The sequence below is a fragment of the Mastigoproctus giganteus genome, chromosome 7 (genome assembly GCF_048544385.1).
Source record: "Mastigoproctus giganteus isolate SK-2022 chromosome 7, ASM4854438v1, whole genome shotgun sequence".
NCBI lineage: Eukaryota > Metazoa > Arthropoda > Arachnida > Uropygi > Thelyphonidae > Mastigoproctus > Mastigoproctus giganteus.
This window is the reverse complement of record NC_143581.1, coordinates 173,635,948-173,649,237: the sequence shown is the minus strand read 5'-3', so window position 1 is coordinate 173,649,237 and position 13,290 is coordinate 173,635,948. Positions and strand designations below refer to the sequence as shown.

At 38.4% G+C, this 13,290-nt stretch overlaps 1 protein-coding gene across 6 annotated transcripts in view; it reads right to left on the bottom strand.

Moving 5' to 3' along the window:
- Positions 1-517: 517 nt before the first annotated feature.
- lig (ubiquitin-associated protein-like lingerer) overlaps positions 518-13,290 on the bottom strand; it is a 574,370-nt gene continuing 561,597 nt past the window's right edge. For all 6 annotated transcript variants that reach the window (XM_090377982.1, XM_090377983.1, XM_090377981.1 and 3 more), the window contains one exon: positions 518-1,981. In XM_090377982.1, coding sequence (XP_090234108.1) covers positions 1,700-1,981 — 282 coding nt within the window. In that variant the 3' untranslated portion in view covers positions 518-1,699. The remainder of the gene's footprint in view (positions 1,982-13,290) is intronic.

Genomic DNA, 13,290 nt, shown 5'->3' with positions numbered 1-13,290 from the left:
TTGCATAAGTCGAGGAGTTCCTGTACATTCATTCCTTGGTGTGGTGGTGGCTACCAGTCTTTGCTGTACTTCAACTGGAAAATCCATTGAGCCATTAATGTGACAACTGAATAAGCCAGAAAATGCAATGGACATTTTTCTGGTCAGCTGTTTTTGTTATTAGTCCTTACCTGTGGGGAGTACAAAGGCAATTTCAAAAATAACACCCACAAAACTTTAAGTTAATAAAACATGAAACTACAAGTATATTCACTATTCATGAATAGCATTCCTGATCCATTGGACATTTTCAGAATGTCCATAAACATTTGAGATATTTCATTTTTCTTTTGGATTCAGATTTTCTTTCCCACAGATATAACCATGTATACAAAGATGATCATATAATGATCTGCATTACTTCCAAGAAGAATGAATAATACACCAAAACTCACAATGTTCCTCTAGTATGTATGTTAGATATATATGTTGTGTAAAAAAATAAAGAAAAGAAAAAATCACCAAACTGACACAGATAAACATCATACCAAGTTTACTTTCTTGCTGATTCAACCACAAAGTCAGTTCATGTAGTAACATACTGAATACAATCAAAATCTAATATAAAGGCATTCCCCACACATACACTGGGGTTGCAAATACCATCTTTGGAATATATATACACAGCAACCACTGAAAAATCACAGAACATCATGAGATAAAGAGAAAAGATAGAAAGAGTACTAAGCAGAGAGGGTCTCTGTGAGTGCATCAAACTTAAGAATTATGGAGGAGAAGCATTGTGAGGTGGAAGAAGGTTGTACTTCTATCTATTAACATTTGACAAGATATGCTAATGGTGAGAATGACGAATCTATAACTGTACAAGGCCATTAAGACAAATGCAATTTTACAGCACAAATCTGTATATGGAAAGGTCTGCTGCTACAGCAGATGCAATAACATTTTCCTTTTTCTTTTTTTTTTTTCTTCTTTTTTTTGCAATTTTTATTTTGTGAGTAAACAGCTTATTTTTGACACAGCATTCATTCATTCATCTGCATTTGAGAGAATGAGCTCTTATTAATATTAAGTCATTTACACATCTACAGACAAACTAGAGCAATTAAAGCATGAACAAATCAAAGTTGATTAAAAATCGCTGAGGTGGCAATACTCAGACAGAATGACACAATTGTGCATCATGTATGAAATAAAGAAATACAGAGCCACCATAAATATACCTATTTATACTTTGCTTCATAAACAAGCCCCTAGTAATTACAAAGGCAGCTGAAGGCGGTAAAAAATTAGTCTTAAACTTCCTTAATAAATAAGGTACACTGACTACAATTCGAACCCCGTTTATTTTTTCATCAGAACTTTAATACCTTCACTGTGCAAGTTTTTTTTTTTTGTTTTTTTTGTTTTTTTTTCTTTGATGTAAACACAAAGTAATCTAAATGTCTGAAAAATACCCATTTATAGGGTTAAAAACTACTACATGACAGAGGGCTTTTAGACAGAGGCAACAAACGCCATATTTTGGCATATACATTTCTTGTGTAAGAAGCAAATTAATCCACGGACAAAGTCCTGACATAAGGACCAATACACCATTATACACAAAGTACTTCATCTTGATCTCTCCATCTACTATGAACACACTCCTTACCATAAGAAAGCGAACACTGTGAAACTGCTTAGAACATACTAATTTCTAATTGCTGCCCCAGTAGGAGAAGTTTTGCTTGTTGGCTCCCTTTTGTTGTCCAAGTGCTTGAGGTCCTCTTTGACCACCAGTTGGATTACCTCCAGTTTGAGAAGAATCCTGCTGCAAATGATGATGCAGCAGAGTATTGTGATGTTGGCCATGTGCAAGAACAGGAATGAATTGTGCTGCGTATGGTGCAGAAGAGGCACCTAAAGGTCCCGCAGTCTGGCTTCCAGGAATATTGAATGGTGGTGGTGTCCCCGTATGGAATCCAGGCTTGTCATAAGACTTAAAAGAATAAAATAAAATAAATAAACAAAAATATCACAAATGAAAAATAACCTTTTTTTATTCAAGTAGACAAGCATTTAAAATAGTTAGAACAAACAGCAAAATAAGCTCAACATAAAAAGTACACAGTATGCCTGGAATGTTTGAGTATGATACACTACAATCCCCTAAAATAATGCTTTAAAATATATGTTATAAGCATATAGTACAATCAAGTGTTTTAATATATAGCAGGATTACAGAATGTCTATTTTCTATTCACTTCAGAATGGGCTTTTATGTTTTTTTAAATTATAACTTCATAAAAATAAAACAAATATTTGATCAATTAAAAACATTCACAAATTATAATTGAACAAGCATGGCAATGTAAAAATAATGAAATACTGGGTTTTGAACACTGTTCTCAGTATAATTCAAGAACATTTCTAAAATTATTGTAATGGGGAATCCCCCTCTAAAGCACCATATTAAAGGTGGTTATAAAGTCCTTATCTATTTTTAAAATAAAAAATAAAAGCAAGGCCTCATAGAGAAAACAAAACTTTTTATAAAGGCATAATATTTGATAGGGTTTTATTGAAAAACAAAAAAGTTCCAGTTTTCTTCACCAGATGGCAATGTCTCATTGTAATATGAAATACAGCTACAGAAATTGCTATTAACTTTAAGCAGGTGAGGAATAACACTGTTCACATGCACCTGCAGAGTCTGTAGAGATGGCTGAAACATCATGTTGAATGTTATTCTTTAAAGACTAAAGAAATGGGGATCATCTAATCAGGAGTGGCCTTGTGCAGGCGAAGTTTTTTTGGCTCCAGGAAGAGAAAAGTTTTTTTTTTTTTTTAACTTTTGCTGTTTTATTGACTTAAATTGCCATATTAATTTATTTTCTAGAGTAGCTTTATATTCCTAGTTATGATACTTAGTTTAAATTTTTAACTTCTATAGAGATTTTGTAAGTTATTACTTAGTATCGGTAAGGGTATCCAATCCACGTGTTTTACAAGTTTCACAGCTCCAGTGAATGCTAGTTTTTAGCTATATTTAGGTGCTTTGACTTAATTGTTATATTAAATTATTTTCTATATGTAGCTTATAGACCTAGTCAAGATTCTCAATTTATTCTGAATTTAGGTAGCGAGATTTTGGAAGTTAATTAATACTTAGTTATTGTTGTTAGGTTTGTTGGTGCATCAGCAACTGTGGCTATAATGCACTGATTTCTGACTAGTATATCTTTGTTGTTGGTGCCGATTCTGATAAAAATTCAAACAAGATGATATTTATCAATCGATTTTAGGAAAACAAAACCGTCATCCATATCCTGACGATCTTCTAGAACATTATGTAGCGTTAATTGATTGCAATTTTTGAAAAGTAAGCAGAAAGCAGTTTTTCGTTCTCTTAGATATAGTGGGCATTCAATAACAATATGCTTTACAGTGAGTGGACATGAACAGTTACTGCATTGTGAGGCATCTTCCTTTCTTAATAAATAACTGTGGGTGAGGTATGTGTGACCTCTCAGACTGGATCGCCACTGTTTGGGTTCTTTCTTTATTTCAAAAAGTTTATTATTTGTTTCTTTTTCCCCATATACGTTTCCACTGTTCTTTAGAGGTCTGCTGTATAATGCATTTATAGTCAACATAAGGTGTCCTGAAATTGGAAGAGATAGCATAAGGTGTCCTGAAATTGGAAGAGATAGGATTTGAAGCATTTTTGGCAGCTAAATCTGCCTGTTCGTTTCCTGGGATTCCAGAGTGTCCAGGAATCCAACAAAAAATTATGTGGTGACCACGTGCATGAATTGCCATTAGCTGAGTCCAGATTTGCTGTACCAGAGGATGACTGTTGGGGCGTTTACATTGCATACAATTCACGGCACTTAATGAATCAGTATATATTATGGATTGATATATGAGGCTTCTTTTATTTTCTCCAGGGCTAGTAAAATACCATACAACTCAGCAGTATAATTACTACATTCTGAGGGGAGCTGTTTGGCGATGATATCGTCCGGAAGGACTACAGCTGTACCAACTTTATTGGCAGTCCTGGATCCATCTGTATATAGCTGCACGTAACTCCTAAACTGAGTGGAGTGGGCCAGATGTAATTGTCTGATGTTAATATTTGGAAGATTATTCTTTCCCCATTTCTGATAGTATTTTTCAATATGTATCGTGGGTATTTGCCATGGCTGGATTTCCCTACTAGTATCCTGCATTATATTATTCATGTTGAGTCCCTAGCTAGTGTTTAGAGCTTGAAGCCTAATGCCAGATGGTTTATTGAGACGTGATTTAGTTTGATAGAGGTTTTCCCATTTTGGTCTGAAGAGATATTGCCATATCGGGTGAAGTGGAAAGTTGCTGATTTTAGCGGTGGTTCATTGGCTTTCATATATAGACTTAAAGTGGGAGTGTACGAAAGGCACCCAGTGCTATTCCAAGTGCACTATGATGAATGGGATCAAGCCATTTCAGTACACTTGGCCTGGCTGAGGCGTATGCAGGAGATGCATAGTCTAAGCAGGATCTAATTATTGAGCGGTATAAATGTAGCAACATGTACCAATCTGCAACTCAGGACATAGAGGAGATTACTCTGAGAATATTTAGTTTCTTAAGACAGCTGGTACGAATATATTTTATATGTTCAAGGAAGTTTAGTTTTTTATCAATTATTATACTAAGAAAACGAGTACTTGGTTGAAATGTAATACAATGAGAGTCTAACTGAAGGTTTGGATCAGGATGCAATGTACGTTTACGACAGAAGTGTACTGCAGTTGTTTTCGATTTAGAAATTCTGTAGCCATTGTTTTTGGCTCAAGAGACTATTCTATTAATGGTGCCTTGTAGTTGTCTCTCAATAAGTCGCATATTTTGAGAATGACATGAGATGGCAAGGTCATCAGCATACAGGTATGCATCAACTGTGTTAGGTATACAATTGGTTATAGAATTGATCCTGATGGCAAAAAGTGTTGCACTCAGCACTGAGAAACTCCCTCTTCTTGTACATATGTTCCAGAAAGTGACGAGTGGAAGAGGACTTGGAAAGATCTGTTAGATAGGAAGTTCTGAATAAATTTCGGGAGATGACCTTGAAAACCAGATTTACGTAAGTCCCGAAGAATCCCATAACGCCAAGTTGTATCAAATGCTTTCTCGATGTCAACGCATATCATAACAAAGTGTTCATTTCTTAGAAAGGCGTTCCGAATATTTGCTTCCGCTTTGATAATGAGATCAAGCGTCGATCTACTTCTGCGAAAACCATACTGGCTTGGACTCAGAATGTTTCGATTCTCCAAATACCACGTTAGCCGAGTGTTAAGTATTTTTTCCATTGTTTTTCCCAAGCAACTTGTTAGAGAGAGAGAGAGATAGGTCGATAGTTTGTTGGATCTGTGTGGTCTTTTCCTGGTTTCGGGAAGGCTAGCACATAGGAATGGCACCAGCTGGTGGAGTAATATTCCTCTAAGAAAATTCTATTATACAGTAGTAAGAGAGCACTTAATGATCTTTCACTCAAATGGGAAATCATTGCGTAATAAATTCCATCAGGACCTGGTGCACTGTTTTTCACTTTTGTGAGCGCATTAAGCAATTCAGTCATGGTCAATGGCAGATTGGAGAGCGGTATTAAAATTCAGTTTATACTTTTCTGTACTGCATTTTAGTGTCTGAAAGGCTGGTTTCATAGGCAGAAACAGCTGAGAGTAATTCAGAAGACGAGCCGAATGCATTAGCAAGTTCCACAGGTTCAGAAATTTCCTTTCCTTTCAGAGATAGAATCGGAGAAGTAGCAAGTAAGTTTTTGCCATTGATATGTTTTTTTCCAGACTGTAGCAGTATCTGTGAATCTGTTTATTGTAGCAGCATAGTGTGCCCATGCTTCTTTTTTACTCATTCGTCTTACATGACGAGCCTTAGCCCTTGCTCTTTTAAACTGTAGGACGTTGGCTGTGGTTGGAAGTTTTCTAAACTGATTCCAGTATTTATTTATTTCTCTTTTAACAATGATACATGCTTCATTCCACCACATTTTTGGATGGAGTTGGATTTTAAATGATGATTTCAGGATAACAGATTCAGCTGCTATCATTATTTGTTGTGCAATATAGCTTACTGCAGAATCAATCTTGTCAGTTGCAATGATAGTGGAATCTAAATGAGCTATTTCTTGATATTTAGTCCAGTTGGCCTTGTCAAATTTCCAAATTGTTCTAATGCTATTCAGAGGAAGAGAACTTGTACAGAAATTACAGATGATCGGAAAGTGATCACTACCAAGAAGATTGTCAGTAACTGTCCAGTCTATGAGAGGAAATATTGGAGAACATATTATTAGATCAATGGCAGAGCTTGAACCAGATGGTACATGAACATATGTGTGATCACCGGTGTTTAAAATAGTTAGATTGTGTTTATCCAAGAATTTTTCAATTATCTGTCCTCTGCAGTCAAGTTACTGAGTACCCCATAGGGAGTTATGGCCATTCCAGTCACCCAGAATACAGAAAGGAGCAGGTATTTGTCCTATTAGGTCATCTAAATCAGCAAGGGTGAAAGCGTGGTTTGGTAACAGATATAATGAGACTAATGTTATCGTTATGCCAATGGTAATACGGGCTGCAATTGCCTCCAACGGTGTTTGCAAGGGAACAGGTCTGGAGGGAATTGAAGAGTTTACTAACAGCGCTACTCCTGTGTGTTGCATTAGAGCAGTTTCTATCTTTTCTATACATGGTGAAGTGTTTGATTGTTACAGATATTGCATTTGTCATGTTTGTTTCTTGTTTGCATGCTGTGACAGGCTTATATTCACTTAGGAGATCGTAGAGGTCATCTAAATTAGCACAAAATCCGCGACAATTCCATCGAATCACTGTGTGCATTGTTTGGTTTCTTATGGCGGATTTTTTTGTTTGCGCTTGTCTACTTTTTCTCTTTTTCTGGGAAGATTGGCCTACCCGTGTCAATGTCATCCTCTGGATGAATCTCAAGAATTGAATCATCTTCATCTATCTTTTCATCAATATCCATCGTATCGGATATAAATTTAGTAGCTTTGCTTCTTTCAGGGGTCTTGGCTCGTTCATTTGATTGCTCATTAGGCTTCTTATCCGGAGGTATTGTTACAGGAGTATTTGCTTCTTGAGTAGCATATTTCGGAATAGGTTTTTCCTTTGATGAGGAGAGGAGTGATTTAGCCCAACCAGATATTGAGATATTTGGAGGGACTGAGCAGTCAGTCAGTTTCTACTGAGCGTAGCCGTTGGGTAACTGAAGCATATGTAGGTGGTGACTTAGCAGGTACTGCAAAATGTTTTTTAACTTCTTGATAGGATACTTTGTGCTCAATCTTATATTTTTGAATATTCTTGTCTCTTTTCCATTGAGGAATTCCTTAGAGAAGGCAGAGTGGTTACCATGGCAGTTAGGACAAACTTGCATTTCAGTGTTACAGTTTGTGGGTGTATGCTCTTTTGATCCGCAGTTAGCACAAGTGGCTACACCTCTGCAGACAGCATGGGAACGACCAAATTTTTGGCACTTAAAGCACTGGACTGGATTTGGAATGTATGGTCTTACTTGGCATCTAAGATAACCAGCTTTAATAAAAGTAGGTAGATTTGGTGTTTTTAATGTTAGTATCACCGTCCGTGTGGGGGCAGGCTCTCCATCTCTTTTAATAACAATTCTTTTGGCTTGTACCACGTTTTGGTCTCTTAGTTCATGCACAAGCTCATCCTCTGATACGTTTAATAGATCCCACTCTGATTTTACCCCTTTAGAGGAGTTTAAGGTGGCATGTGGGGTAACCTTCGTGGGAATTCCACCAAAAGTAGATACATTCAATAGCCTCTCAGCATGTCTATGTTTGGTCATTTCGATTAATAAATCTCCGAACCATTTTTGGAGGGCCAGCCACATTTTTGAGACATTTCTGTATCAAAAATGGGGACAGCTTACTCAATGGTTGGTCTGTGGAGGAGTGTAGTATTAGAAAGAGAGGAGTCATCTTATCCGTTCCTTCTTTTTTTTGTCTCTTAGCATGGGATACATTTGTGTCGTCATGATCTGGATTATGCTCGTCTAGTTTTCAATCATAAGATCCACACAAGGACTGTTTATTTTTGTCCATCGTTGCTCCTTTTTGCCCTGGGAGGGTGTCTTTCTTCTCCCAGGTTTCCAGCCCTGCCACGTGGAGGCAGGAGCGGTGGTACCAGTGACCAAGCGATAAAGTAAGGTTATTTGTTAGTCCTATGCACAAAAAGAAAGGTGTCTTTCCTTTCTGTTAGGTACGCTAGCTTCTTTACTTTAGAATAGCAAAATTAAATAACTCTGTAAAAAATGAAAAATAATACTATAAGTATCTGCCGCTCTATACGAAAAACACTTGGAAATCACTCAGAAATCGCTATAATCACTCGCTTGGCACTCGGAGCCTTAACACTTTGTGTCTGTAGATTCACCATTCTTAACTTGCCACCATTGTTATACAATACGTTATATCCCATACTAGATAGCGTTAGCTTAGTATAGTATATAGTATTATCGATTAATCAGTAAAATTTATTAATCTTGTTAAACTTCATTATCAATTAAACTGTACTTTTTTAAAACTAAATAATGACTTATCCTCCATGCCTGTCCAGTTCTTCCTTAAATTTATTTAACCTATCAACTTCCACAACGACAGATGGAAGTTTGTTCCAGCAATTAACCATCCGCTGGCTAAAGGCAAATTTCCGCACACCTATTCTACATCTGTCTTTTCTTAATTTGAATTTATGCCCCCCTTAGGTTTGTAATCTGAACAAGTGGAAGGATCCCATCAGAATTCAGCGTGCGCAACCCATTCAAGGCCTTATACACCTCAATCAGATCACCGTGCAGGTGCCTAGTCTCCAGCCACTGCAATTTGCAGAATTTAAACTTCTCTTGGCAAGAGGATCCCTTCATTCCCCTCAATCTTGTTGCCCTTCTCTGTACACACTAAGACTTAGACCACAGCAGCAAAACAAAGGGCTCAAGCTAATGGGAGCACTGTAGCTCAAGTGAAAACTGAGGGGGGGGCAGTTACACTCTGAATCCCAGCCTTTTAAAATGAACTGCTTGCTTGATGTTTGTGGAGCAATCAGGTACGGGACATGATATTGCCAAGGGGAATGTCTTTGTGTGAGCACGATGTAAGGAGTGTGAGGAAATCAGGTGACAACTCAGCGTTGCTATGGGCCTATATGAGAGCTTGAAGGACAGGGTGGATGCCCTCAAAGGATCTAAATTGAGGGGCCCATCAAGCTCTCAGCTGCCCACACCAACGCCAGAGCTTGCACTTGAACATCAGGCAACACAGCAGCAACCCCCAAGGCAGAATGCACTGTTCCCACAGGAACTAATTGTTGTCGGTGACTTTACTGTCAGGGAAATGGGGAACATATTGTGTAAAAATGATAGGTGGAACAAGACCAGGGTATGTCTGCCAGGAGCAAAGGTTGATGACGTAGAGCAGATATCTTTTAAGGGCACAAAAGGTGATATTGTTGTGTACGTTGGGACTAATGATATTAAGAGCAGGAGACTGGCGGAATTATTAAACTACGGGTCACTGTTGAAAAAAAGCCATGAATTAGGGTTGAATTTGAAAGTGTCTGAAATTCTGCCCAGACACGATGTGAGGGAGTATATGATGAGAGCCTTGTCGATCAATTTGGTCCTGGAGAGATTGTGCAAGGCTCAAGGAGTAAAATTTTTTTCAGCCTGGTCTCTGCTTGTTAACAAGAGACTGCTTCTACAGGGATGGGATACACTTAAAAAGGAAGGGGACAAGAATATTTTCTGATGCTATCGAGGCAGTGTTATGTGGAACAGAAAACTAGATTGGGGGGTACGAGGACTAATAGATTAACAGTAGCCGCTGGCAGAGGTGAAAGTGGTTCGTGCACTGCTTCTACTGGAATGAGCAGCAGCCTGGAAAACAAGATGCAGGGGATTTTAGAGACGGCTGGAACTCATTGTGGTACAGGTAAACGCATGAGTTGTGTTAGGGTAGGTAGGAATAGGAACAGGTGCATGTATACTTGCATGTACACCAATGCTAGAGTCTGGAAAATAAATTTAATGAAATTGAGGTGTTGGTCAAAACATCAAAGGCTGATATTGTTGGGATATCAGAGACGTGGTGTCACACAGATATAAGGAATGCAGAACTGGGATTTGGAGAGTACAATGTGTATAGGAAGGGAGGAGGGGGTTATGCTATTAGTTAAGAAACACAAAACCCAAGGAGGTACAGCCACTCGACATCGCTGGACAGTGCAGTGTCGAGTCAGTTTGGTGTGACATAAGCACTGGGAAATCAAAATTGAGAGTAGGAGTGTGTTATAGGCCTAATGACTCTGATGACTATAATAAAAAACTGCACAGGGAAATAGTGGCCCAGTAAATCAGAGAGTCTTATAATGGGGAATTTTAATTTCCCGGATATTGACTGGAATTTGTCATGCATTAAGTGATTCGTCATGCGTTAAGAATCTGCAGATAAAGGAAACACTAAGTGGCAGTGATCACAGTGTGCTGAAGTGGGATTTACTGAAAGAGGTAACTACCATCAACGGTAAAGGGAAGGGTTTTTGCTTTCGTAAAGGCGACTACAGAGGTCTGAGACAGTATTTAAATTCTATATGGTTAGGCCAGCTGATGATGTTACTAACATCAAATTCAAAATGGGAAGCATTCAAAGAATTAATCCTGGAAGCTACTAGGCTTTACATACTAACTAAGAAATATTGTTCAAGGTTTAGGCGTAAATAGATGTCAGCTGAACTAATGAGACATGTGGCAGAGAATAAAAATGCATGGGATACATAAGCTAGGCTGTAACCAAGTAACAAAGGAAGTTAGGCAAGCAAAGGCAGATTATGAGAAATCTTTGGCAAAGGTTGCAAAGAAAAACAGCAAAGAGTTCTTTACTTATGTAAACTCTAGAAGGAAGGAGATGAGTCAGATTGGTCCACTGGATATTGATGGTTCAACTGTTGATGATCCTGCTCAGGTGGCTAACAAACTAAATGAGTATTTTGCATCTACATTCAAACAAGGAGTTATTCAGGGAGGGGAATGACAGAGGTGAACTAATCTCTGGCAGTGAGCTTGACGATTTTGTAATAACTGAGAGGAAAGTGGAGGAGAAATTGTTGAAGATAAACATAAGAAAGGCACCTGGGGTGGATGGGATCTATCCAGTTATATTAAAGGAGCCAGCAAAGGAAGTAAGCAAACCCTTTGCCATAATTATGAGAGCATCCTTGGATTCAGGGAAGGTACCCATGGAATGGAGATGTGCAAATGTAACCCCAATTCACAAAGGAGGATCAAAGGGTGACACAAGTAATTATGGACCTGTTAGTTTAACTTCTGTTCCAGGAAAATTAATGGAGGCACTGGTTAAAGAAGCACTTCAGGATTATCTAGACAAGACTTCAGTTATAGCTCGGACACAGCATGGCTTTGTTAAGGGGAAGTCTTGTCTGACCAATTTGATTGGATACTATGATGTGGTCACAAAGCAACTGGATGCAGGGAATACCTTTGATATCATATATATGGATCTTAGAAAGTCTTTTGATACTGTTGCACATGGAAGACTGCTGCACAAATTGGAGCAGTGTGGCATTGATGGCAAATTGCTACTATGGATAAATGGATGGTTGAGTGGCAGAAGACAGAGTGGTAATCAATGGACACTGCTCTTCGTGGACTAATGTTATTAGTGGAGTCCCTCAGGGTTCAGTGTTGGGTCCATTGTTGTTTTCTCTATTTATAAATTATATTGATGATGGTATATCAGGCTTAATGTCCAAGTTTGCAGACGATACGAAGGTTGGCAGAGTTCTTAATGACACTAATGACAGTATGCTGCTGGAACAAAAGAAGTTTAACATTGACAAATGTAAAGTACTACATATCGAGGCAGTGTTAGGTGGGTCAGAAAACTGGTAGATTGGGGGGATACAAGGACTAATAGATTAACAGTAGCCACTGGCAGAGGAGAAAGTGATTCTTGCACTGCTTCTATTGGAATGAGCAGCAGCCTGGAAAATAAGATGCAGGATATTTCAGAGACTGCTGGGAATCATGGGGATACAAGTGAACACATGGGTTGTGTTAGGGTGGCTAAGAGGAAGAGCAGGTGCATGTATACTTGCGTGTACACCAATGCTAGGAGTTTAGTAAATAAATTTGATGAATTTGAGGTACTGCTCAAAACATCAAAGGCAGATACTGTTGGGATTTCAGAGACGTGGCGTCACACAGATATAAGGAATGCAGAACTGGAAGTTGGGGAGTACAATGTCTACAGAAAGGATAGACAGGATAGGAAGGGAGGAGGGGTAATGCTATTAGTTAAGAAACACATAAAATCCAAGGAAGTGAAGCCAGTCGACATCACTGGACAGTGCAGTGTCGAGTCAGTTTGGTGTGACAAAAGCATTGGGAGATCAAAATTGAGAGTAGGAGTGTGCTATAGGCCTAATGACTCTGATGAGTATAATAAGAAACTGTACAGAGAAATAGAGTGGGCCAGTAAATCAGAGAGTCTTATAATGGGGGATTTTAATTTCCCAGATATTGACTGGAATTTGGGGGCTGGTCACTCACACACTAGCAAGGCCTTTGTGGATTTATTGGATGATTGTTTTCTAAATCAGCATGTTCGGGAGGCAACTAGAGGGAGTAATACTCTTGATTTGATTATCAGTAGTGATTCTTCATGCATTAAGAATCTGCAGATAAATGAACCACTAGGTGGCAGTGATCACAGTGTTCTGAAGTGGGATTTACTCAAACAGGTAACTACCATTAGGGGTAAAGGAAAGGGGTATTGCTTTCGTAAAGGCGACTACGATGGACTGAGACAGTATTTAAATTCTATACAGTGGGACCAACTGATGATGTTACCAACAGCAAATTCAAAATGGGAAGCATTCAAAGAACTTATCTTGGAAGCTACTAGGCTTTGCATACCAACTAAGAAATATTGTTCAAGGTTTAGGCCTAAATGGATGTCAGATGAACTAATGAGGCATATGGCAGAGAAGAAAAAGGCATGGGATACATACAAATTATCACGTGACACAGAAGCCTATGATAGATACAAGTTGATCTGTAACCAAGTTACAAAGGAGGTTAGGCAGACGAAGGCAGATTATGAGAGATCCTTGGCAAGGGATGCGAAGAAAAACAGCAAAGAGTTCTTTACTTATGTAAACTCTAGAAGAAAGG